Source organism: Cyanistes caeruleus, chromosome 1 (assembly GCF_971803275.1).
Source record: "Cyanistes caeruleus chromosome 1, bCyaCae1.hap1.1, whole genome shotgun sequence".
NCBI classification, from domain to species: domain Eukaryota; kingdom Metazoa; phylum Chordata; class Aves; order Passeriformes; family Paridae; genus Cyanistes; species Cyanistes caeruleus.
In genome coordinates, this window is record NC_141701.1 from 54,822,699 (window position 1) to 54,850,193 (window position 27,495).

General features: G+C 35.7%; 1 protein-coding gene across 3 annotated transcripts in view; it reads right to left on the minus strand.

Moving 5' to 3' along the window:
• Positions 1–27,495, minus strand: part of CDH19 (cadherin 19) — a 111,017-nt gene that overhangs the window by 10,227 nt on the left and 73,295 nt on the right. For all 3 annotated transcript variants that reach the window (XM_086893667.1, XM_086893678.1, XM_086893685.1), the window contains 7 exons: positions 25,080–25,374; positions 18,864–18,983; positions 18,057–18,221; positions 16,799–16,983; positions 15,498–15,751; positions 13,097–13,233; positions 3,278–3,399 (listed from right to left, as the gene is read on the minus strand). In XM_086893667.1, coding sequence (XP_086749793.1) covers positions 3,278–3,399; positions 13,097–13,233; positions 15,498–15,751; positions 16,799–16,983; positions 18,057–18,221; positions 18,864–18,983; positions 25,080–25,374 — 1,278 coding nt within the window. The remainder of the gene's footprint in view (positions 1–3,277; positions 3,400–13,096; positions 13,234–15,497; positions 15,752–16,798; positions 16,984–18,056; positions 18,222–18,863; positions 18,984–25,079; positions 25,375–27,495) is intronic.

The window sequence follows — 27,495 nt, forward strand, 5'->3', positions numbered from 1 at the left end:
CTTTAGGGTGGATTTGGTCATGTTGGTGTTTTGACTATTTGTAACGAATATTTCCTTTGAAGTTCAAAGGTTCATACCTACTGTACACACCCATAAAAGGTAAATATAAAAAAAAATAATAGAACAGTGTGGTCATCATTGACTGTGTTTACACACAGTTATAAAATCAAAAGGTCCAATCAAAAGGAAATTACCCATTTGGATACTTATTAATATTGTTCTATTTTATCTGATGACAACTATAGCTGTAGTGGAATAGAAGGTTATTTAGTGGTACAACTTTCATGTTCAATTCATTTGGAAAACAATTTATTTAATGGTGGTAGCGCAGTGAAAGTGTTTTTTCAATGTTTTAAAGAAAACTTTGCTTGTGGTGTAGTATAAAGCTGACTTTTGTATTATAGGACAGTACTAAATTATAACATTAAGTGAATAGTGAAAATTACTTTCAAAATGTCAAATAAACATGATGAATGCATTCAATATGATGCCAAAAACATCTGTCTAATCTATTTATATCTATCTATCTATCTATCTATCTATCTATCTATCTATCTATCTATCTGCTTTATATCCATTTTTATTGTCAAATTTGGATTATAGTCCCACAGACTGAAATCTAATCCTTTTGTTTGAATGACTTTTGGAGGCTAAACTAAACAAACTCTTACGAAAACACCATACAAGGGTTTGAAGGTCAGCACACAGTCAATAAAAACAGACCAAGAATTTTCATAACCTTTCAGAAAATCCAAAACTTCAAAGCAAGTCTTCTTGTCTAGACTAAAGCTATTATTAACTCTGTCTGAGTCTGGATAATTAGGACAAAAATTAGTTTTACTCAATATGTGTTTTATATTCTATATCACAAATCAGCATACCCTTAGACTATGTAAAAATAACTTAATTGTGACCTGAATCTAAATTATTTTTATAGTAGACCAGTCTTACACCAAGATAAAGTCTAGATTCAATAAGACAATTCATTTTTTAGTGGTATCTTTCCCTCTGCAATGTGTTTCTTTCTTTTCCCCTAAACACTGTAAACTCATGCAAATATATTTTGGAATATCCCATGAAATTAGACACAACTCAGTTCAGATCAGGGAAAGAAGTGAATTGCAGAAGTGCACAGTATCTCTGAAAACATCTCTACCACAGCGATTCCATCCAAAAGGTTGGACACACCTGCTTTAGAAACTGAAATGTAATAGTGTAGTTATACAATCTTTGATCTCAACTTAACATGTAAGCAGATTCCATAACTGTTTGAAATTGATTGTAGAAATATAGTTAAGATAAAAAGGTATGTAATGTCCTGATTAAGTCATTTAATTGCTTAAATTGATTCTTCTGAAATGTAGATTTTCTTACTCAGTGGACAACCAGGCCACCTATAAAATCACATTTGAATCTTTTAGTTTCTTGCTGAGAAGAATAAAGGATATTTTTTCTGTGAGTAAAAATTTAAAAAAATCATTAAAATATTAATAACACCAAAGAAGATACATCAGCTAACAATTCTGTTTAAATCATAAACACTGAATTAAATATCATAAACTCTGACTGTGATAATTATGCACTTCAGTAGCAGTTTCCTGTTGTTCTTCCTAATATAATTTGTTAATGAGAAAATTATTTAACATTAATGTCACATTCTCAACAGGCTAAACTAAAGATGCCTGTGACTCAGAAACCTATGACAATGAATAAAATGAAAAAAAAAGCCCACCTAAAGTAGCATTATGACTTTCTGTAAGGTGAGAAAAATATCCTGTTCATAAATATATATATATATATAAATCATATATTGCAATGTCAAAGAAGAATTATTCAGTGTACTATGCTTAAAGAATTAATTATTATTGTTAACACTGCTATTCTTTACAGAACCATTTTATCCAGTGATTCTCAAAACACTTTATATATGTAATTGATACTCAAAAGTAACTATTGATAGGTTAGCATGCGGATATTATTTATTAATAGGCAACTATGGAATACGGAAAACCTTGAGAAATAAATCACCTGGGTTTTTATCTTGTAGGGAAGTCCAAAACATGGATAACAAATATCCACTTTATAAGCATCCATATTTAATTCATGGCATCCTGAAGCCAAGAAACATAAAGTGCAGTTGATTTAATGCCTGCACTTTTATCTGTCAATGAGCTATCCAAAGACCAATAGAAATGGCTTGCTCCAAATACCTCCTAAACAGAGGTAGCCTGAGCAGACAGGAAGATTTTCAAACACTGAATAAAGTAATTTCTGATAGAGAATTATATAAATGGATGCAAAAGGCTATAAAGAGATCACTTGAGCAACAGGAAAAGTTTTATTTAACTGCAGACTAATCGAGGTCAAAGTAAACAAAAATAGTATAAAAAAAGAAGCTCTTTGATTCAGAAATCAACTTAACAAAATGTTTGAACAAAACCACCACAGATATCCCAAAGGTCTTTTTTTTATGTCCAAATAATGCTTTAGAGTGGTGGGAAAATATATAGATTTTTCTCTTTAGAGATTTTTTTGTTTGGTTGGGTTTTTTGGATGTTGTTGATTATTTTGTATCTTTTTCTTTAAAAAAGACCCATCCAAAACAACAACAACAACAACAACAACAACAACAAACACAAACAAAAACAAACCCAAACTAACTTTGAACATCCTGGAGTTTATTTTTACAGGAGGAAAATACAAAGACAGCAGTGTACCTGGGAATTGAGGCAGCTGACTGATGATACCCTATTCATGTGTATATTGAGTAGGAAATGGAAAACAACCTCCTGGGAAGGATGTTTAATATAACAATAGCTTAAGCTGCCAGCTAGGAAAGGTGTTGTAAGGGCTGTGTCTTGAACATTTTCAGACTTGCGCTGGGCTAGTGAGGGTTTGAATTCAGTTCTCAATAAATGTTTTCTAACTGAAGGACACAATGAATCTGGTTTGAAATTGGACTAAGCCTGGTTCTTATGCTATTGCTGAAGTTACCAGACATAGGTTTTTCATCAGAGGCCTTAACATGACACAGATTTGTACCCTATATTTTTTCAGAAGTTTCTGCCTGTACTTTATTATTTGTTTTTAAAAACAAACAAGACACACAGTTTTGTTTTAAAGGGGGAAAAAATATGCCTAAATTTCATACTATATATATGTCAACAGAACTAATTTTGGAAATAGAAAAAATGCAGTCTGTACTCACAGAACTGAAAGAATCAATGCTAAACATCTCAGACCAAATTTTCATGACAGCTAACTACTTCATGCTCACCTGTCCAGAAACTGCATTTTCACAAACAAATGTTTCATAATTTTTAGGGAATTCTGGTGCATTATCATTGACATCGAGAACTTGGATATACACGTTTGCTTCTGAAATTTTTTCAGGATTTCCTAATGGTTAAAAAAAGACAAAAATAAAAAAGTTAAAAATAATCTACTATGTATTTTAAAGTAATGTAAACATTTGAAGATTTTACCTATATTCTGAAAGGAAGAAAATAATCACAAAGACCTATAGACATATTTTGATACTATTATAATAATATAGTACCATTATAATACTCTGTCTTGAATAAGATATCTCATGTAAAATTTTGGATTTTTCATGCTTTTCTTTGTCCAATCAGAAACTGATTTAAATGCAAAAAATAAAATCTGATCAGGAAAAATTTAAGAATATTTTGTTCTTGAAGAAAAATTTAATGTACTAGCCATATCTAAGGTTATGCGGTAGGAGAGCGTCAACTCTTCTAAGGGTATCTGGTCAAGGACCTTGTCAAGGACAGGAGTTAATAAGATAAAGAGGAAGCCATAAACAAGAACATACTGGAACAAAAACCTGAGGGACAAATGATAAAGAGAGGGGATGATACCTGGTCAGATATACTAATTGATGTGGGCACCTGGAAGCATGAGGATGTTTTTCCATTAGATCAGTGGCCTTGACAATTGATAAGCCAATGGAGAAAAAGGGGAAAACAAACACAAAGCATACCAAGACACAGACCTGTGTACCAAAACACAGAGACTCTGACAAGAAACAAACCTAATGGTAATCAATGGGCTATCCAGAAGCCACAAGACAACAATTCCAGCTAGGTCAACTTGGACCTTGTAACTTACAAGACTTTAAATGAAAGGGACCTCAGGTTTGGGGGAATGGGGACTCAGTGGAGATGTATTGCACCCATGGGAAATACGCAGAGAGGAACAAAGAGAGCTCAGCTAGAAAAGGGCATATAAGGGCCTGGTTGTGTGCAAAACAGGGCCAGTCAGTGCATTTGTCTGGCTGAGCTTTGCACCTGGATCACCAGTTTGTCCTATCAACTTATATTTTCTTAGTAATTGTTTTCTTAGCCATGTCTCTGCATAATCTCACTCTCACTGTGTATCTATGTGTGCTGCAAGAATAAAGTGGCAGCTAGTGGTTTGACCTGCATATATATGAATGAAAATTCGCTCCAGACACTGGAGTGGGATGGGGTTCTTGTGATCCCAGTTACTGACTCATGCGCACAGGGGACAATTGTCAGTGTTCTCCTCAGACTTGGCATGCATGGGGTTTGTGTATGCTTTTGCTGACACTTTAAACTGGACTCAACAGTGATTAGGGGTCCTTGGGTCCGGGAGAGGTGCCTAGGAGGTCTATGCTTAGAGGGAACTTGCAAATGTGGGGTGCATGAGGGATTAGGGTGTGAGTTCTGTGGGTCTGCCAGCAAGCATCAAGTGTACACTAGCTGGTGGTTGGGGACCCATGAATTAGATCAGAGGACTTGGTATACTAGAAGGGGTTTTGGGCACACAGAAGTAGGTGCTGGAGGGATCTATGATTCTGTGTGTGCTTGTGAAGCTGGAGAGCATTGTGCATGTGTGTGTATATGTCTGCACCAGTGATCTGCCTTCCCAGAAGAAGAGGGGATGGGCTGCCTGTGCCTGAATTCAATGGGAATCCCATATGTAGGTGCTGCTGAAGGCAAAGTATGCGTCAATCCAAGGGACTGACCCCATCAGTGGGATCATTTGATCATTGTCCCACATTCCAATGTGGGAACATTGTGAGTCTCTGGGACTCTGTGCTCAGCTGCACTACTGGCTGAGCCTGCAAACAGCTCAGCAGCATTCCTGAACTTGGGCATGGGTCTTTGATCCCCAGGCCCTAGGCAGGGCTCCAGTGGCTGAGCAGGAGAGTCACACTGGGATGACTGAAAGAGCTGGCTGCACTATCTTAGGTCACTTAACATCATGGTTACCATAATGACTGGTCACACTCATTCCTTTAAAAAATTCTGTTACTCCTCCTCTTCTTAAATATTTTTAAATTCTGAAACTTTGAGAGAAAAAAATTTAAAAAATTGCATTTTAAAAATATTTCTGCCACTTATAGATATGGAGAAATCACAGTGAATACTGACACCCTAACCAAGGCAGAAAGCTCAGACTCAATTTGGAAAAACAGAGCTCTTCTACCCACTGGTCTGCAAATGTATACTTACAAAGAACTATGATTTTTCTCAGACATATCTAAGGAATTACTGCTTGCAGGCTTCATAGACTGAGTGTTTAGTTTTGATACAAGCATTGTTGTTCCAAGAATTATCTACACTACAGGTTTAATTTTTAGGCTTAGTACTCACAGAAGATGTACTGTTTCTGTTACCCAAGTATACGTTACTGCTGTGGCTTTAGATATAAAAGATATATGGATATATGTCAGTTCAGCTTGTTCCTGAATGTAAAGGAAAATTAATAATATAAGGCATTTCTCCTGCATTTACTGCCTTTACACAAGGTTCTACTGTTAAAACTACCTCAGACAAGGAAAAGTAATGAATAGTAGTATCACGGTACAAAAGTTGAATGTAGACTGGGCTGGGAAAACTAATTTTTTATGACATTAAAAAGTTTACAAACATGTTATATGAAAAAAAATCCATGAATACAGCAAGTACAGCATTCTTCTGGAGAAACTGGCAACTCATGGCTTGGAAAGGTGTACTGTTCACTGGGATAAAACTGGCTGGATATCCAAGCTCAAAGAGCTGTGCTGACTGGAGTTGAGTTCAGCTGGTGGCCTGTAACAAGTGGTGTTTCCAGGGGTCAATATTGGGGCTAGTTCTGTTTAATATCTTGATCAATGAATTGCATGAGGGGACTGAGTACACCCTCAATCAGTTTGCACATGACACCAAGCTGGGCAGGAGTGTTGACCTGTTGGAGGGAAGGAAGGCTATGCAGAGGGATTTAGACAGGCTGGATATATGGATTAAGGTCAATTGTATGAGTTTCAACAAGGTCAAGTGCCAGGTCACTCTTAGATCACAACAACCCAAAGCAGAGTTGCTGGCTTCAGGAAAAGTGGCTGGAAACCTGCCCAGAGGAAAACAACCTGGGTCTGCAGGTTGACAGCAGCTGAATATGAGCCATCTTATGCCCAGGTGGATAAGGATCAGCTGAGGGAGCTGAGGTTGTTTAGCCTGGAAAAGAGGAGGCTCAAGTGAGACCTCATCACTGTCTGCAATTACCCGAAAGGAGCTTGGAGGCGGTTGGGGGTTGGTCTGTTTTCTCAAGTAAGAAGTGATGAGTGGCCTCAAGATGCACCAGTGGAAGTTTAGGCTGGATATTAGGAAAATGTTCTTGGAGAAGGTTGTCTAGCTTTGGAATAGGATGCCCAGGGAAGTGGTTGAGTCACTATATCCTTGAAGGTATCTACAGTGCCAGATACAGATCTGACTATGTACATGGTTTAGTGGTGGACTTAGTGGTTCATGGTTGGATTCAATGACCTTATCAGTTCCTTCCAAACCAAACTATTCTTTAATTCTTTGATTTTATATTGGATATCTCTTGGAAGTCCTTTACCTATCAGCACATTGAATCCTGACTTTCACACCATAGCTTTAAGAAGTGTCCACTTACCCACAATGTGATTTATTATTGTTGGAGGCAAAATGTTCCTTTGCAATAACAATGCTCACATCGACATGGATGTGTTGTTGGGTAATGAAGATGTTTTTCCAGTGATTAAAATAATCTTAATATATTCCAGAAATACCCATCATTTGTCAATCTAAATATCTGTCAATATATCAGTCACCTATATCAGGAGTATGTCAATAATTATAGTTATAATATATATCATGTTCAGCACTAGTGTCACTGCAACCAACCTGTTCAGAAGTTCTTAAGGCATTGCTTTAAATTAGTCAAATAGACCTTTAAGAAAAAAGAAAAATATACCCCTCTCTGCCCCTTTTCAAACAACATCAGTTTAGTTGGTTCTCACATAACTTTTTTCAATATATAATACACTAGTTGCTTGGAGGGAACATTTGTTTCCTTGGATCTTATGGAATCAATGCTGACAGCTTTGAGTCTTTTGCTGAAGGAAATGGCAGCAAAAAGCAAGTACCACAGAGATAAAGGCATAGATACTCAGCAGTTTCACATTTCTATTCCTCTCGTGAAGTCATTACAGCTGTGCTAATTTTCCAAACCTTGTGATCTGTCAGACTCATTTCAAAAATACTTCTTTGTGGGATGAAATTTCTTTTGTTGAATCAAACATCCATAATAATACAATAGGCAATGAAATAGTGCCCAAATTCTGTTAGATAAACATAAAAAGTAGAATAGATCCCTTTTAGAAATAATACCAAGAGTGCAAGAGTTTCTTTAATTCTTTTGCTGAAGTCAGAATTGGATGTGTAGGACAGACATTTTACAACATTGTCTTTCAAAGGAAAACATTGTAATCTTTAATAGAAAGCAGGGAATATCTTTGGTGGCTTCAGTCGTATAAAAAGTGGCACAGGAAAGACCCAGCTAGTTTTGCCTAATCTTACCTTGCTTGTTTATAAGATTCAGGGGTACTATATTGGCTTTAAAGTTTACCCTTTGCTTTCACAAAATATTTAGATGGCAAATTGTTGGAATCACATCTGTGTTCTTTCACCAAAAGGTCAGTTTAGTTGGTTTGGTTTTTGAGTTGTTTTTTTTTTTTAGGTGGGGGGAGGACAGGGGAGGATTTTGTAATAGTCTTGTTTCTAATGCTTTAATATATTTGGGTTGTAGTGTCATAGCTGCCTTAGTGGGATTATTTTTTTCTCTTAGTATAGGGTTAAATGATAAGGAAAAGCATTTCTCTCTCTTCTGCATGGATAGAAAAATATAAAAAGATGAAAATTCTTAATTTTTCTGAAATCACAGCTGTTTTGTTTTGGGAGGGAGCAATATTACAAAGCTACTCTTGAAATCAGTGTCTGGTGAATACTTAATGACAGTTTTGGTGAAGCAGAGGTACTGCATTGATTGCATTTTGAAGACAAAGTAGGCAACACATATTTTCTTTCGTCCCTTACACAAGAAAATTGTCAGAATGTAAATTCAGCTAATGTATAATCCTACATTATCTAAGTATCTCCCTATTAGCATAAAGTTTCTTTGTCGCAATCTCCACGAGGACCTGAGAAACATGGACTAAGAGAACAGGATGTGAAGGGCAACAGGCATGATTAGTGTGAAAATTAAGCTGACGCTTTAATTGCTAGGGACCCGTATTAGTAACTTGAAAAGAAAAGCAATGACCATCTCTAGACACAAAACTGAACACAGTATTTGCAGGGGATTAATTTGTAATGATAACAGTAACACTAGTAATACTAACTATCAATAAAACTGATCACAGAATCACAGATAACTGAGGTTTGAAAAGACTTCTCAGTCTTCTCAGTCTTAATCAAGTCAAAATGTTAAACTAACTCTGCTGTGCTTACCAGTAAACCATGACTCCAGGTATTGCATGCACAAGTTTTTCAACATTTTCAGGGAAGGTGATTCATTTACTTCCCTAGGAAACTTTTTCCAATGCTACCCAACCCTTTTCAGGGAAAAAAAAATTTCCTAGTATCTAATTAAACTTCCTCTGGTGCAACTTGAGGCCTTTTCCTCTCATCCTCTTACTTGTTACATGGCAGAAAAACTCACCCCCACTTCCCTGAAACTTTCATTCGGGTAGTCGTAGAGAAGGTTCTCCCATCAGCCTCCTTTACTCCAAACAACCCCAACTCCCTGACCTGCTCCTCCTTTGGACTTTTGTCCCAAAGCCTTCACACTCTCTGTTGTCCTTCCCTGGATATGCTCCAGCACCTTCTGGAAGTGAGCGGCACAAAATCGAACACAGGACTCAAGGTTTGGCCTCTCCAGTGCTGAACACAGGGGGAAAATCACTGTCCTGGTCATGCTGGCCACACTATTTCTGATCCAGGCTGGTACCACCAGGTTTCTTGCACACTGGGACACAAGTTGGCTCATGTTCAGCCTCTGTTGACCAGCACCCCCAAGTTCTTTTCTGCCAGGAAGCTTTCCACTCTGCCCCCAGCCTGTAGTGCTAGGTAGGGTTGCTGTGATTGAAATGCAGGACCTGGAACTTGGCCTTGTTGAATCTCATTACAACTGGCCTTGGCCCATCATTCCAGGAACTGCCCACATGTCTCTGCAGAGCTTTTATACCCTTCAACAGAATAACCTCCCACAGCCCAGCTTGGTGCCATAGGTAAATTGACTGAGAGTGGACACGATCCAATCATCAGATCATTGGTAAAACATATTGAACAGAACTAACCCCAGTAATGATCTAAGGGGAAAACCAGTAATGACTGTCTGCCATTTGAATAATGATTTAAGAATTTCTTATTCTCACATAGGATTAGAATGCTGTTGTTTGTGCTTCAGTCTTGTACTTGGTGAAAGTTTCTTACAACCAAGTAAAAGCTCATCAAAGGAAACTTGTTTTTGTTCTTGGGTGTGCTGGATTCAAATCAACTGACATTTGGTGAGGAGGGAAGAAGCCACCCATGGAAACGATTTTTCTGACAGAAGCTGCTAAGAGCTTCCTCTGTGTCTGGCAAAAACCAATAGTTGTCTAGCTCTGAGAATTGACAACCTATTAAACCATTTAGAAGCTGAGTCGGCCTCTGTGAGATTCACATTTTAAAGACAGGCAAACCTGGAACATATCTTGCTCTGGAACTCTCTTGCATCTAGCTTTGAAGGGGTAACTGGGCTCCTGTCGGGCCGGCCCTGCTCTGCTGCAGCCCACACAGCCTAGTGGGGCCAGGCCAGACCCCAGCAGCTCCTGGGCGAGGAACAGGAGGCCTCCAGCCGAGACTGAGCTGGGCCCTGGCTGTTAACATCTTGCTGAAATTAACTGCCCTGCTGCTAGCCCATGCTCAGCCAGGGTCTGCCAGGCCCCAGGAACAGCTACAGTCCAGGCCAGGTGCCCTCTGCCATGGCCCGTGTGGCCCCAGCAACTGCTGGGCAGAGGGAGGGTAAGCCACTGGCCTGCAGCTGAAATTGAAGGAAGCAAGGGGCCAGAAACCCACCATGAGGCCAGAGCAGCCACCATTGTTCTGGCCGGGTCCCTTGAGATCTTGGCACAACTCCCGTATTGCCCAGAAGAACTTTCATGGTAAGCAGCTTCGGCCTCAGCCCAGCAGAGATCATATGACTACCTGCAGGCCTGGGCAATATATTAACTCTTTCACTGCACAGATAAAACTGCAAAGCATTGATCCTCTCTCAAGTGGGAGAAAAGGACAGAATGAAGACACGTAGAGGACAACATGAAGACACCAAGGTCAGTAAAGAAGGAGTCAAGTCCCAGATGAAAGGAGAATGAGAAGATGCCTTAATATTAGGCTCGAATTCTTCTGGAAAGGCCATGGAGATGGACTATGATACCCTAGAATATCCCCTTTAATTAATGAGAAAATGTTGGGGGGATATAATGTTCAAACTGTAGACATGAGCAGAGGCATCTGTAATAAAGCAAGGCAAATGTTGAAGTGGCTCTGATCCCAGCATGGGAAGCTTGAACAGAGAGAGAGATGAGAGTGATGGAGACCATTTGCCCCAGGGGAAGAAGAAAAAGATCTCTGTTCTCAGAGATGAAGATGATCTCAGAGATAGATGAAGAGAACCTTTGTTTTTGAACAGCTCATTCTTAAAATAACCCATTAGTTGACATGGCCCATGAACTCATCTGTGGGAAGGCTGTGAAAATGGGAGGAAACTTCACGATTATAGATTTTCTGGGCAGCTGTTATTCATGGAAATTAAAAAGCCACAATAACTTCTTCTTGTAGAGAAGTCTCCATGACATAGCAAGAGAAACTCTTCTCCCTACAAGAACTGATGAAAGTCTACTGTATAGGTGGTAACTGATTAAAAATCACAGGTTTTGTATCCACGTAGTTGTAGGAAAGAAAAGAGGTTGTGGAGAGGGGAGAAGTTTCCTGAAGGTTTTATTCTGATTCTTATTATTCTTTTAGTCTGTTATTAATTTTTTTTATACCTTTTAAGTTTTGAGCCTGCTTTGCCATACTCCTAATTCCTAACTCACAGTAGGAAATGAGTAAATAATTATAGTAGGAGCACTAGTGATTTTAGCCAGCACTAAACTCACCACAATGAGCTTTTGACATAAAGTGGAGTGACAGTCAACAGGTTACAAGTTCTCACTGCTCTCATTTGACTTCCAACAAATTAGACCTACTTTTGGATAATTTTAAAACATGCTCCCTCAACGGTATGAGGATAGGATGATCAACAGTCTCCTAGGGAGGTTGCTGTTGTAATGCAGTTTCAATACATGACCAAGACACAATGAACATCTTATTTGAATGAACTCCAATGGCATTTTGATTTGGCTTCAGTGGAGCCACAATGTCATCCACCAAATGTCTCATGCACACAGTACATGTTATGACTATATTTCAAGGAATAATATACTAGTTCCTAATAGAAATCCTTTCAGGTATGCCCAGACCAAGGTGACCTAACTTCAGTCCTTTTGAACATATCATTACGGACAGTGACCTTATAATCATTAAAGAAATAAAGAATAAGAATTTGAACGTAATGAGGTCTAGTTTTCTTTACAATAACCTTCATTACTGTGAAAGTCTCGCTTTCTTTTCTGCAGGAGACAGTTATTCATTTGTAACATTTGGTTCTCTCCTGATTCATTGTTTAACTAAACAAAAAAGTCTAGGCCAAAGTTATCCTGCTGTGTTTCCATAGCACTGTTAAAGACATGCCAGAGATCAAATTTTCAACACCTGTCTTCTGCCCAAAAACATGAGAATGAAATTCATGCTTAAAAATACACAGAGAAACTGAAAAGCAAGATAGTACCATGAATTCCTAAATACAAGTTAAAGACTTCAATGAAAATTGGTACCGACTATCCAGACTTCCAGCAGCAATGTTCCAGAGGGAAAGCTCCCTTTTGGGAACAGTTCAGTTTAAGAATAGATGTTTAAAGTGGTCATAGCAATAAATGGCATTTAACTGTGATTCAGGAGTAAAGGACAGGTGTTGAGTATTTGAATGAATCTGTCTGATTTATTGATTTTACTCTAGCTTCATATTGTTTTTCTCCTTCCTGAGCGTGACTGAGATAAGGTTTTAAATAATATCCCAGTAATCATGTTAAACTGCCTTTTAAATCAGGAGCTGTTAAATTTGTCCCAGATTTAGGGCAACCAGATCACTAAAAACACAAACAGAGGTAATTTGCATTTGACTTTCAAACAATATTGACAGGTGAAATCTATATAAAGGGTGCTTCAAGGCTTTAATTGTCACTGAATAGACGTCTAGATGATTTAGGCCTTAACATTCACAATTAATTTGAGCCACAGGTTTCTGACTGGTGTTAAATTAGGCCCTGGCTAATTTCACACTAGTCAAAAATCTGGTGTGAAATTAACCAGGGTCTAATTTAACATAAGATCTTGCACTGCAGGAGCAATTCTTATGCTTCAGTGTAACTTGAAAGCATTACACTCTCGATCCTATTACAATTTCTTTTTTTATAAGGTCATCTTTTATGAAAAAGCACAGGACCTTGGAGCTCAAATACATTCCACTTCTATTTAACTAATCATTTTAATAATGCTTCTTAGTGTAGCAAGCAACAGTAATATAATCAGAAAGAGGAATGTATTCTCCACTTAAAAGAAGGCACATACAGAGGATAATTACAGTTCACAGCATAAAAACCCCCAGTATTCCTTAAATTTCTTACTTGTTTCTGTAGCTGTAACAGTTACATTGTGCCAAGAAGCTATCTCTCGGTCCAGAGGTTCAGTGGTAATGATTGCTCCATTGTGTTCATTGATGCTGAACAGTCTCTTTAAATGCGTGCTGTGGACAATAGAGTACCTGCACCAAAAAAAGGAAAGACATTCCCTAGTACTGAAATGTTTCCATCAGAGGCAAGGACATAGAAAGCTATTGTCAGCTGAGAAAACAGAGCTGTGCATATATGTATATAAATGAGTGCTGCAACAACTCGAAAATCATGAAAGATGTACACTTATAAACATTTAAAATTCACTGCTGCCAAGATCAAAGCTCTTCTTTTTATAAAACTAAATACGTCTCAGATCTATATTAATATGAACTGAATCTGAAATCCATTATTCATTCTTACTTCTAAGTCAGTCTCACAGCAGGTGAATGACTTCATTGAAAAGAAATTGCCACTTGTGAAATGAATAACACAAACATCTAAGTGGAGGTATAATAGCAAATCTATTTTATCATTGCTGACATACTCTGATGCTAAGGGAATGGGCATTATAAAGACAGACAACTATCTTTAATGAGGTAACACTAAGGCAGAGTACAAAATGCTAATGCAGGACGTGATTGCAGGGAAGACTCAGTGCTCCTGAGTCTTTGCTGAAGAGACTCCAGATGCTGCGGACATGTACATGTGCACATACATATACACATGCCACTCAAGTTTTTCAAGTCTAATCACTTGTTGCGGGACAAAGATGAACTGAAATAACAGCCAAAGATATTGGTTCAAATGGAAAATATATTCACTGATGTTTGTAATGGCTGACAAAGCAAATGGCTATATAATGCAGTTGCTAATAAAGTCTATTTCATGGAAATAAAACATGTTTGAATAGCTGAAAGATTATTTCCACTCCAATTTAGAATGCCCAAATACAACTATTCCTTCTTACTGTACCTTTGATTCTGCTTGACAAAGCCTTTATGTTTCCTGTTGACACTTAGGACTCCAGCTCAGATAACATGTCAGCGGTTAAATGACTCTAGCTTGTTATTTATAGCTATATTTTGTCTCTTTTAAAAATCAGTAAGAAGATAAATCAAAGAAACAGCACAATACTATAAGTGAAAGTTCTTATAATTTGAACCAAAGTTTGAATACTTATAAACTTCTATTTAAGATATTTATGATTTTTTGACATAGTTATTTTGTTTTGTTTGGACAGTTTTTGGTAATCTAATTCTTGATAAACATTTTTCAGAAAAACTATATTAGGTATTTATTATTTTTTTAAATTTTTTTTACACACCTTTTTTGTTTGTTTGAAACCTGGAGTCCACAAAGCAACACAAGTTGTTTTCTTTATTATAGGTAACTGCTGTTGTTTATGATATGAATGGTTTCAAAATTAGATTTATTTTCATGTCACTTAAAAACATATCTTTATATTAAAACTGATATACTCTATTCTAGAGGAACTCAATGAGCCAATACCTGTATCGCTCTTTTGGGAGTATGCCGACATATTCAATTTGAAGCCAGTTCCTACAAAACATTCTTAACTAAGAAGTTATGGATATGTGTTAGTATTCAACTGTTCCACAAGAGATGTTGCAGTCATCTAAACAAACCACCAAATGAGCCCTTTTAGAGGAAGGACCAAAAAAATATATGTAAATTTTTTTTTTCTTATTTAATTTAGCTTAATTCTTGCTTAATAAATAACAGTAAATAGATGGAAAATCATAACAAATAACTGCCTAAAGCTCTGAGCTGTAGCATAATATAGATATACTTCTGATATTTGAAATCTACACACCATAAATTATTTTGTGTCTCAACCATTTGTCACTCTATCCTGCTTTGTCTAAATTGCATAATACACAGTGATGTCAGGCAATTCAAGAAGCTATTTTAATTATAAATCCCATGTTAAAGATTAATTACCTGTTTTCTCCCTTAAGAGACAGCAAAATTATTTATCATTGGTATCATAAAAAACAGAATCTGTTATTGCTGGGTTGAATGTTTATGTGTCAGCTGGCTTGTGTTAAGCAAGTGTTTTGAGTCTTTTTGCATCCCTTGTTTTTCTTGGGGATATGTTGATGATTTGGGTTTTTTCCATCTCTAATTTTATTTGATACTATTTGTTATTATTATTATTAGTAGTAGTAGTAGTAGTAGTAGTATTGCATCCCAGTGGCTGTAGGAGTTAACAAGTGCCTGTATGGTCCTTATCTGCTCATGTGGGTTAAACCATGACATCTGCAATAACCTTGGCTATCACAGAAAAAGCATAATTAATTGTAATTACGAGCTATGGTAAGGAACAGAAATGTGCTTTGGAAATACCAACTATATTTGCATTTGAGGCCTGTTCACATTTTAAGACAGGTACCTGATTGGACTGTCATCATTATCTGGATCTCTAGCAGTTACAACCCCCACCAGTGCACCAATCATAGCTCCTTCAACAATCTCCATCACATAGTTCTCCAAGGTGAAAACTGGAGGTTCATCAGCATCTTCCACATTGATTTTGACAATGGTTGTGTCTTCAAATGGTCCTTCTTTCAAAAAACGCTGATCAATGTATCTGTTTACAGCTTTTACTTGAATACTGTATCTCCTTTTGCTTTCATAATCCACTCTCTGTTAAGATATAAATTGATATTTGGAATATTTCTTTCTTCATATTTAAATTGAATATAGTTCAATAAATGGTGCAAGATTTAAGACAAATTAGTGTTATACTTTTAAGAATGTTTAAAAAAATGGTTGCTTCTTAAAGTTAATTCGGAGGTTTTTTTATGTTAAAAACACTTCCAAATTAAAATGTGCTTGTTCCTTTCACATTTCATGTTAACTTTAATGTCGCAGTCAAGCAACACTGTAAAAAAGAATTTACATAGAATGTCACCCCTTGTAACACATAGTTTCATTACAATTTTAGTCTTCATCTTCTGAATAAATATGTATATATAAATATTTACAAATGACTTACTAAATAAATTGTTTCCCAAACTAAAAAAAAAAATAAAAACAAAACCAAAAATGATCAAAACAAAACTCTCACACTTATAGCATTCAATTCTCAGGGTCCTAGATTTCACTAGGCTATTGAACTCTGTCTTTATTTCAGATGATCCCTGAGATGACCGAGAAATTTTCCTGAGTGATTCCGAAATAAATTATACAGTATCAAAGAATATTGATTTTCTTAATTCATAAACTGGTCTTTTTTGATTGTACTTAGTTTCTTTTCAAAGCTATGTCATAACAAAAACTCCACTATCTAATACAGTAATAAATTCTGGTTTCAGTTTACAGAAGGTGTAGGAAATGAGGTGAGATTGCTTCCAATCTACTGATAAAGATTTTACAGATGATGCACAGAAGAGATAGAACATTTTCTCACAATGGGATACACTGTGTTGCACAGTTAGGAATAACATTAAGATATTCTGATTGTCACTATTATATTCAGCAGTAATAGAAATGAGTCTAAAATGTAAACAGAAAGAAAAGCGTTTTTCTTTTTATTCCTCATAATATTCCAATCAAATCACAAAGCCTAAAGAAAAAAAAACCTAGGGAATCCAAAGGAATAGGCCTTATATACACATCCAAGTTGCTTGAGGATTTTCTTTCAAATATTTAAAGGGTTGTTGTTTTTTTTTTAGGTTTCTGAGATCTCACCTTGTTTAGTAAGATAATACCTTCTTGAGTCTCATTGTTAGTAATGATGTTAAAAACATCTGGGCTATCTGTTTCAATGAAATAGTCCATGGCTGCATTCTCCCCAATGTCGCTGTCTTCTGCAAAGACTTTGCCTATGGTGGTGCCCACGGGAGCCTCTTCAGAAACACTCATGTAGTAAAGCCCTAAGGAAACAAATACTGACAAAGTTTAATGATCTGCTATGGTTAATCAGTGCTGTAGCTTGAGGCTCTCAGAGAGCTGGAAAATGCCTCAACTTCTACAAGAGCAATGGACATAATCTGGCATTGTATAAATCTTGGGTGCAGGGCAGGAAAATCCTTCCCCTTGGGACCCTTTCCATCTCAGCTGTACCTCAGCAGTGAATACAGCAAAGGACTAAACAAAAACAAACAAACAAACAAACAAAAAAAAAAAAAAAAACAAAAAACCAAAAACCAAAACAAAACAAACAAAAAAACAAACAAACAAAAAAAACCAAAAAAAAGATAATGGTTTTAAATTGAAAGAGGGAAGGTTTAGATTAGATATAAGAAAAATGTTCTTTACTATGAGTGTGATGAAACACATGAAACTGACAGGTTGTGTTCCGTCTTTGAAAAAAATTTTAGGTCAGTTTGAATGCAGCCATTGCAGCCATGAGCATCCCTTCTCATCGAAGGGAGGTTGGACTAGATGACAGTTAAAGGTCCATTCCAACACAAGCTATTCTATGGTTCTATGACTGAACAGGGTGAAAAACCAGTGGAGGACAACATTTCCCAACAGCACAGATTTTTCCTGGTAGCCCAATGAGCATCTCCGACATCTGGTAGAAACTACCTGGACAGAGACGTTCATATCATTTGCCAAAAACTTTATAGTATGTGTCAGAAAAAAATGGAGAGAGGAAAAGGAGAAAGAAGGTGAGTGAAAATGATGCTAAATATCCCATTTTCCAGATTTTAGGCTGAGGTAGTGCAAATTATAGGGAAAGTTGTTTAACCATTTGTCTCCAACATCTAGTGGTGAGTAAAACCATCAGGCTTGAGATTTTTGCAATGATAGATTTTGTTTTCCTCTTGGTTTTTGAGTTTTGTCAGGACTTTTTTTTTCTCCACTATTTTATTTTTTTACAGCTGTATGCTGAAGTCAAAGCACAGCCCTATTCTAAAAAGATCTACCAGCAAACCTAACAGAGCTACAGTGGATCTAAATTTCCTCAGGACTTCCATTACTGTAATTAGCCTCTACTCACGCTGTTGAAATTTAGGTGGATTGTCGTTGATATCAGAAAGGTTGATGGTAACAGTGGCTGTTGCAGAAAATGCTCCTGGCTGCCCAACCATGTCTTTGGCTTGAATGATGACCAAATACTGATCTTTTGTTTCTCTATCCATTTGAGAAGCCATTCTAATGACCCCTAAAATAAAAAGTATAACATAATAGCAGATACATCTCATTTTTTTATCAACATTTGACATGGGTATATAGTATAATATGCATATAACATGTATCACTGGACCAAGATACTCATTTTCATTCTAGACTGTGTATAGCACAACTGTCCTAATACTGGGTATTAGTCCTCATGGTAGCAAGTATGCTGTATGTCAAATCCATTCTGTATATTTAGAATTCTAGGGGGCAGAATACTCCATGTATTTTCTCTACCATATATAACCATCTCTCTTACTCAGAAATTAGGTTTTTGGAGGGATGTCACATATCTGTGGTTTCTCCAGCATACAGATAGGAATATCACATGGTGTGCCTTAGAGCTGTTAATTGAGAAGTGTTCCTAGGTTAAGTCATTAAGCGGGATATTCAGAGTCTAACTCTTTAACAAGATAATTTTCTAAACAAAGGTTTGATTTGCTAGAAAGAAAGAATTTAATCTTCCTATGGGAAAGAAAAGTTGATTTTCTTCAGATCTAGGGGCAGCAATGTAAGAGTGTAGGGTTGTATGAGAGGATATTTGTGTTGAAATCAAGAAAGGCAATTTTACTTGCATCCATTTTATGAGTTTATGAATGTTTTCAAGTTACAAGTTCACTTGTAGTACCTGTTTTTGGCTCCACAGAGAAATAAGGCTGTCCCTGAATGAGACTGTAAAGCAGACGAGCACTATTCCCATAAGAAGGATCATCAGCATCTGTAGCTGTTACCTGTGTAACCGAAGTACCTCAAGGAAAAATAAAATAGATTACGTTTGTTTTCTTCTCGTATAAATTGTCTCATAATTACAAAACATAAGCTCTTTTAAAACCTTTTAACATACCAGTTATACTAATAAACAGTCCTAAAAATTTACAGGACCAAATGACACCTACTAGAATTTATCATTAAAAAAACAGAAAATATTTCCTCAGCAGCTGTTCTTCTTACATTCAAAATTTCAATTAAAATAAAAATAAAAAATATATTATTTTTCAGCACTACATTTATACTGCTTTAAATATGACATATATTATGCCTATTTTCTAATATGATAATCGAGTAAAGCAAATTGTTTCTCCTCCTCTTGTGTATTCTTCAAAGTATTTTATGGAATTTTCTCATAGGAATAAGAAAACACAGTCACTTTATCACTAGTAGGCCCACTGGTGATAAAGAAATTAATTGTTAACAAGCAAAACAGCCAAGAAGTATTACAAGGTCTGACATTTTTTTATTCTTAAGACTTTAATGAGCTTGTCTCACTGCAAAACTTCTGGTAGAAATCCCAGTGCAAAAACACAGTGGAATCAAATTGCTTGATTTCTTCTTTGATGGGAAGCTTTTCATATCCTAGACAGAAGATTGAGAGTAACCTCATGGCACCATCTCTAATGACTGTCCTAAAAAAGTATCCACAGTAACATAATTATTTAAGGCAATCATTATTTTTGTCATTTTTTTCCTCACCTAGATTCTGCATTAGAATACAAATATCACTTCTTGGGAGGAACAGCAGGAGATCAAGCTACATTCTAAAAATTTCTGGCATATGTTCATATGGTTGCACCTGTTTATCAATACATCAGTATAGTTAGGCTGGAGAAGAAAAGAAGGAGAAAAGGTGGAGTGCAAGGAGTTAGACCAGAAGAATCTTTTTTTTAATGACAAAAGCAAATGTGATATTTTTCTCATATAAAACAAATATATTCACTGGGTTTTCTTGCATAAAAATGGTTTTATTTTAAACAAAAAAGAAAAAATGCTTTCTCATATAAGGATAAGCTAAATTAAATAATTTGTTTCCTTAAAAACATTTTTTGTACATTTTCTCTCAATTTATTAAGAAACATTTGAAGTGATTCCATAATGCATGGTATCTTCTCTCAGAATACCATACTCTCTCAGAGAGTAAACTGAACTTTTATTAATTCCCAATTTTGGACCTATGTGTCCTTCAGAACTTACCTACAATATCAAATATCTGACCTGTGTGCTTAGATGCATAACTATAGATGTTTTAGGTGCTTGTATATATATATATATATATATATATATATATATATATATATATATATACACAGATCCTATTGCTCTGGAGAAATTTTAAAGATAAAATTACACATTCATATTTAATCAGGACACATATATGCCTCAGAAATAACAATTCTTTAGGAAGACTGGAGAGTTAATGTAACCTTCAGCTACACAATAGTATACATAATATCAGCTAAGATCTATGAAAATTGATCTCACAATAACAGAAAATTCAACCCCTAAGAAAATTTAGCATTACTAGAACACAGTTGTTTTCGAAAAAAAAGTAAAAAATTAGTAGTTAGGAAGGGATCAAGAACTACAGATGATCCAACAGATTTAGTCTGTCATGAATGTCATTTTCTACCAAACCAACTCAAGTGTCCACACCTATGTTTAGGAATGGGTGTATTTATTGCAACATATTTAGTAAATCAGGGATAAAATACAACATATATAGGACTTCAAAGTTATCATTACAGCTTTGTTCATCCCAGATTTAAAAGTAGATCTATTTTCTGCACAGTATCTAAGCATTATAAATATTAACTCTAAACCAGCATTTCCTTTCCATTCCTTCTTGTCTGTAAACTCTTCTAAAGTATTTCAGAATGCAGAAGTAAGGATTTTGTCCAGTTGGAGTCAGTGAGATGCAGCTTGTGTATGTAATTAATGGAAATGTGAATAGTCAAAAGGAATCTAGTAAAGAGGGAGCTGACTGGAAGGAGGACATAAGAGATACCCTACATTCCAAGAAGGAAGACAATTAATTTCTAAATTGAGGTGACAGGAGGCCATGTAAAGAGCAGGCAATCATTTCTCACATTTTTTTAGGACAAAGATTGTGTTATAACTATATGAACCTCTGTGTTAAGTATGGACTATGTAGCAAGTAGAAGAAAAATGTCACCCTGGCTTTAGAGTACATTCTGTTTTAAATTTTTCACTTCTATGACACCTGTATTTCTTTTTACAATAAACATCAGAAAAAACAATCCACCAAAATGAACTTAACAAAAAGTGAAACAAAACCCCCATCAAAAAAAAATAAAAAACAAAACCCACAAAAGAACCCCAAAACCCAACTCAAACCATATGAAGAATGGAATCATACTACCTAGCATTTGTATGTGGGTGACAGAAATTGAAATATTAATATTCTATACTCAAAAGCTCCCAAAAGCCATTATTTGTACCTACATGATTGTGAGAAGAAAAATTGAACAGATATAAATCATATACTTTAAAACAATCAGTTAACATATAACTGCACACATCCCCTAAAATTTAAAAAAAACCCCCAAAGCCCTAGTCCTGACATTGCAAATATCACATGATATAACTGACAATTGAACTTTTTGATTAGGTTTATTTAAGGCAAACTGCTACTTTGTATCTCTGTAGCCTTTGTTTTACCCTTCTCCGGCAAAATATAGTAGAATGCCATTTATACGCTGCAGCCCATTAAGTATACTATGGGGCCCTCATATGGCAAATAGCTATTCATTTTTCTAACTAGAGCTTGAGATCTATAAAGACATTAAGTACTGATAGATTATTGCATCTGACTCTTAACCACTCCATCAGATCAGCATTTGTACAAGTTTAACAGCTATAAGGAAGAGAGTGTAAAATCGTACCAAGTGCCTGAGGGTAGAGCCTTGTGTTCTCAGAAGAGAGTCCATTTGCTGACACACTATTCATTTACTGTGACACTTGCATATAAAACCCTAATAAAATTTAGTGCTGAAGATAAAAGAGAGCTAATAAAGAATTAAAATGTATTCTAATTTGTTGGCACATTTGTATACATATTGATACTTGTAACTAACTTCAGGCACTGTTATTTGTGTCTATTTTCTGATTTTGCTGTGGTTGTGTGAGGCAAATGACCAGCTCTGAATTATTCTCTATTCACTTTCTTAGTTCCAGACGAAATATGCACTAGTGGTGACCTGCTTTCCCAAGTCTTGACCACGCTTCCCAAGTGTTTTCTGTGAGGAAATTATTAGGAGACTGAGCATCTGTGAGCAGAACTGAAGCTAGACAATACTGAAACAGAGGAAAGAGCAAGCCTCTCTACTGCACCGTCATTTGAATTAACTCTGTTCCTCACCCTGTATTATGCAAGAGCATGTTTTAGTTTACTGGAAGTAAAACACTAATATAGTCAACCACTATGCTATTGATACAGAAAATTTTAGTGGGTTACTCTTTCTCTCTGCTATAAGTTTATAAATATTCATGTAAGTTTGGTTTAGAATGCACACTGAAACAGGTTTCACCTCAGTAGTGCAATTCCCACCTTTTGAGAAGCAGGATAAGTCAGCCCCAGGGAGTGCTTAAGATGTGTGGCTCAGTTGTTTCATGTTTTGGAGATGACCACTATCAAGGTATAACACTGCACATGCGTTCTATGTTCCATACATACACATTAGTATTCCAGTGGTGTCTCCATGGAAGAAATAGATGAAAGAATGATCTCTGGAATAGCTATGGTATTAGTGATAGAGATGTCAAGTGTAGAGGCAGTAATGCAGAAAATATTTCAAGATCCTGGGTGATCTGGATTTGTGTATTATACATGGGATGATCGTAAATCAGTAAGTTTACTATTTCAGGAAGTCTGTGTCTGAGAGAGAAGGCAAATAGAAATCTTACTTCGTTTTTTCACCCATTCTGACAAATGGGACATGGTTTTACTTCTGATTTTTTAATTTACTTTTTTCATTTCATTTATTTCTATATTTCACTGGAATATTTATTTATACTATTACAGGAATATCACAAAGTAAATTACCTTTTCTGCAGCTTAATTAATCTTATACTGAAGTGATACCATGTTTTAGGAATCTAAATACACAATAGATGACACAAGAAAGTGGACAAAGACAACTGAGCCTTTCATTTTTAGTGCATCTCTTTATATAAAACTCAAGGCAGTACAGAATGAAACTACTCAATTGTCAACTGCTTCTTGATGGTTTCAGATGAGAAACAGAAGTATATGGGAAAAGATTACTACTGGTGTTTTTCGTCTTAAGTACCACCCTACTTGACTATTTTTCTTTTTTTCTTTTTTTTTCCATAAAGTCATCATAAAGGCAGAAAGATAAAATGGAAGAAATTCTGTTGTTCATACATTTGTGTGAATGGTTACAAGTCTCTGTGAGCATAAATGAATACATACAAAATAATCATCCATTTAAAAAACATTTTCATGAGACTAAGGGGCCTCTAAACAACGTTTTATCACAGAGGAAATTTTTTTTTTTAAAAAAAAAGGAATTATCAAAGTCCTAATTTTTTTAAATCCCATATAATTCTAGACTGCATTCATTATTAATAAAAGCACATAAAAAATAAAAATGCAAAGGTCTTTGACAAGACACCTATCTTGTCTCCAAGCTTGAGTGAGTGAGCAAAATGCAAATGATGGAAGAACCCTCTGAACAAACGACAGATTATATTAAAAAAAAGTTATTTGACCAAGAGGTCAGGTGCCAGCTTAAGTCTGTCTGCACAGAGGAAAGTGGCAGTAAAGAAACAATAGAAGTGATTTCCCTGGTGGTAGGTGTTATAAGCAGGTAGCAAGTATCATTAGCGAATAAATCGATCAAATGCATGTCTTTTGTAGTTAGTGCTGGTGGTGATGGTGAGCTGCTGCATCCTGGCAGAAATTAGGATAACCCCACTTTCTATTAATACCAGGCATGAATATTCTTTTCTGGCAACTGTCATCCTGGTAGAAGAAGATAAAGTTTATGGCTTGCTTTCAAATATTCACTGATTCCGCTCTAAAAGTTGATCAGATAAAGCTTAATAGCAACACTGATGTTATTACATTAATGACCTCATTGATTCATGCTATTTTAAGTGGCACAATATTTGAATTTCTTTTCAATATCAGTTGCAATAGAAATAAGCAAAGGAAGTAGGCATATAAATTAAAAACATTACTGGGGCCTTTTCTGTAAGATCTGAAGAATCTAGTTTCCCTTTGATTTTGAGGACAGTTATTTGGAGACATTATCTATAACATGGCTGTTTACATCAGCTGTATTCAAACTTTGGGATTTTTGAAGGCTTTAGACATACTTGTACATGTATTATGAATGTATATGTGTATGTAAAGATAGATAGATAGATATACCTATATTTGCCAGATGTTGACTTCGCTTTGCATTTGTTGTATTAAGTTTCCAGATACATGGCAAATCCTAGTACAGGTCTGTCTGATCATGTGAAAGTGGGAAAGAAGAGGTACAGGGATTAAGTTGTTCCTCTTGAAAGGAAAATTATAATTCATGTACTTAGGAAATCAGAAGGCAGTCCTTCACTGCACACTATCTAACCCAAACAAGGAGAAGCTGACTGATAGGAAAGAAGCTTGGCAGTGTAAATAGTCAGGCAACATGCAGAGAGTAAGGGTGGCCATCACATCTTCACAACTGGCTGCAGTATGCTACCTATTTCATCTGGGCACATTATATTTTTAAACAAGTGCAAATGTCAAGGCTGAATCACCAATGGGAAAGACAAATGTCTATAGTCAATCCAAGCATGTATCCAGAATCTGAATAAAGGACTTGGGTAGATATAGACTTAAATATTTAAAAACAAGAATATTAAGTGGAGGTATTCACAACCCTCAAGTTAAAAATACACCTTTGCAAATTTCCAAACCTGCAAACCAGTCCTTCTTACTGAGATGCAGTCTGTAAAATATGCTATTAAGTTTTTGTTTCAACACAGCTGTCTAGAAAAAAATCAGGAAATAAAGAGTTTTATTCACAGCATATCATACCTTCAGGTGACATCTCTGGAACAGTGGCCAGATAAGGTCCATCCAAGAACTGTGGTTCATTGTCATTGACATCTCGAACCTTGATGATAAATTCTGATTCAGGTTCCACAGGAAGCCCAGTGCTCCTGTTAATTGCTTGTGCTCTTAGAGTGTAGAAAGGTTTCTTTTCTCGGTCCAGCTTTTGTTTTACATAAATTTTGCCGTTAGAGTCATTGATGAAAAAAAGGCTTCCAGCTCCCTCCCCAGTCAAAATGTATTGTAAGTTGCCATCCTGCTTGTCTAAATCTGATTTCAGCTGAAAGTACAAAGAAGAAAAATAAGTCACAGTTTGGGAAGAATAAAGTTTTGAAATATTAATTTTGTGCTTTTTTTGATTCTACAATGAACCCTGTCACTAATGAACCTTCTTGGACACTAATATTTGAAAGGAGGTAATGTCACATTTTCAGCCAACCATTTTAATTTTAAAATTATTTCATTTTAAAGTATATATATAACAGATTTCTAAATGCTTTATATACCTGAAAAGAGATTTTTCAGCTATTTTGAAGTGAAGGGAATGTATCTAGGTACCTATTTGAGTTCATTGTTTTATCAGCTCCCCAAAAATTCTGCTGAAAACAATGCAAAGGTCATTAAACATTATCTAAATTTTTTTTATTGCAGTACACATGTACTTTTCAAGTAGTTTGTTTTTTTTTTTACTCAGCAGTGCGAAGTATAAAGGTATGCAACAGTGATGTTCAGTTTCTGCTGAAATATTAAAGAGGTGAAAAGACATTCTGTGGTGAAAGTCTGTATTGTTAATTCCAAAATAAATTAACAGACATTTTCCATTTCCTTCCAGGATGGTCTACATAGTCTGTTATGTTGCTAAGATGAACTTTATGGTGATGATTACTTTGACAAAGCTGAGCCTTGGAGACAATTTTGGTCCAGCTGCATTTGTTCATGACAACAAAATAGTTCTGTTAATGTTAATGATATATAATAGAGAAATATTTTAAGAGCAATAACTTAATCTTCTAATATGGCAGGCATCCACAGTGGAATTTTATGGGAACAAAAATTTCCATTATATCATTAATTCTCTATTTTTTCTCCACTTATTTTGGTTTTAGAACAAAAAATGTCAAACTCTCTAAGAGCCTGGATGCTAATTGAAAAATCAAAAGTTTAAAAAACACATGTTCTTTAACTTGCTTCTCCTATGAAGCAATATATCTAAAATGCAAATAATATGCCTAACTGTTGACTTTAACTATCTCACTGTTCTGCTTATGGTAATTGACCCTAAAGGTCACTGTAAGTTGTGAGGCCATTGAATACAAAAAGAACATTCCCCTATTGGATATATTCAAATATTTTGTGATAACTTCTGAAGCTGCAAAAATAGACTTAATTTTCTTTGTAAAAATGCCTATGCCTTTTAAGATTTTCATAATGTTTAATTGTCTTCATGTATCAGATGGATAATATATTCAGAATGTGACAGGGACACTTCTCTGAGATATAAGGAACAGTTTTGAGTTCCTACTGTGAGTTCCATAAAGGTATTTAAAGCTTATTATATTCATAGGTAAATATCCTTGCTGGTAAAAAATACAGAATTTTCAAGTCTAAGGGAGTTTAGAACTATTTAAAATATGAACAACTTAAATATTTTCACCATAAGAAGTTGTGTGCTAAACATGGGCCATGTTACCCCTTTATAAGTGGTTGGGTCAGACTCATTTTACCATTCAAATTTGGCATCTCACTAAGGGGCAACACAGATTCTTTGTTATCCATAAATCTTGATTCCCTTATCACAGAACACACAACATGGAAGAACTGATCTACATCTAGATCTTTTAACTAACATGGGGCTCAGATGTGACCACAGAGTGTGTCAAACCCTTAGAGTCTGGAAGCACGCCTTCAAACAGCTGCTAAGACATAACCTCTGTTTAGCAATTTCACTCAGAATCATTTATCCACAGGAGATTTCATGACCTTGAACATGCTAAATGAGAGGTCCCTTACAGATGACATTTGCTGAGAAAGAATAGCAAAGGTTCTCCTCATTTTACTTGTTTTTTTTAGGCTGGGAACAAAATAAATGGTCATACCATTGTAAATGAGAGCTGAGAACAAGTATTCCTGTACTCATACTTGTGTATCTGCCATTGCAGTACTGATGGATACATTTATTTTTTCTTAATCTGATAATGGAAAAGGAGTCATGAGTCTTTGTTAAATGAAATTTGAAAATTTAGTTCTGGCTATAAAAAGATTTTGATATGGAATAGTGATTTAAAAACAGAGACTGTCTACCTTTGTATTTTCGTTGATGCAGTTTTCTTCAGGGCCTTAATTACTAAAAATTCATGTGTTGATCATAGACTACAACTTCATTTGCTGAAAGCAGTGCATA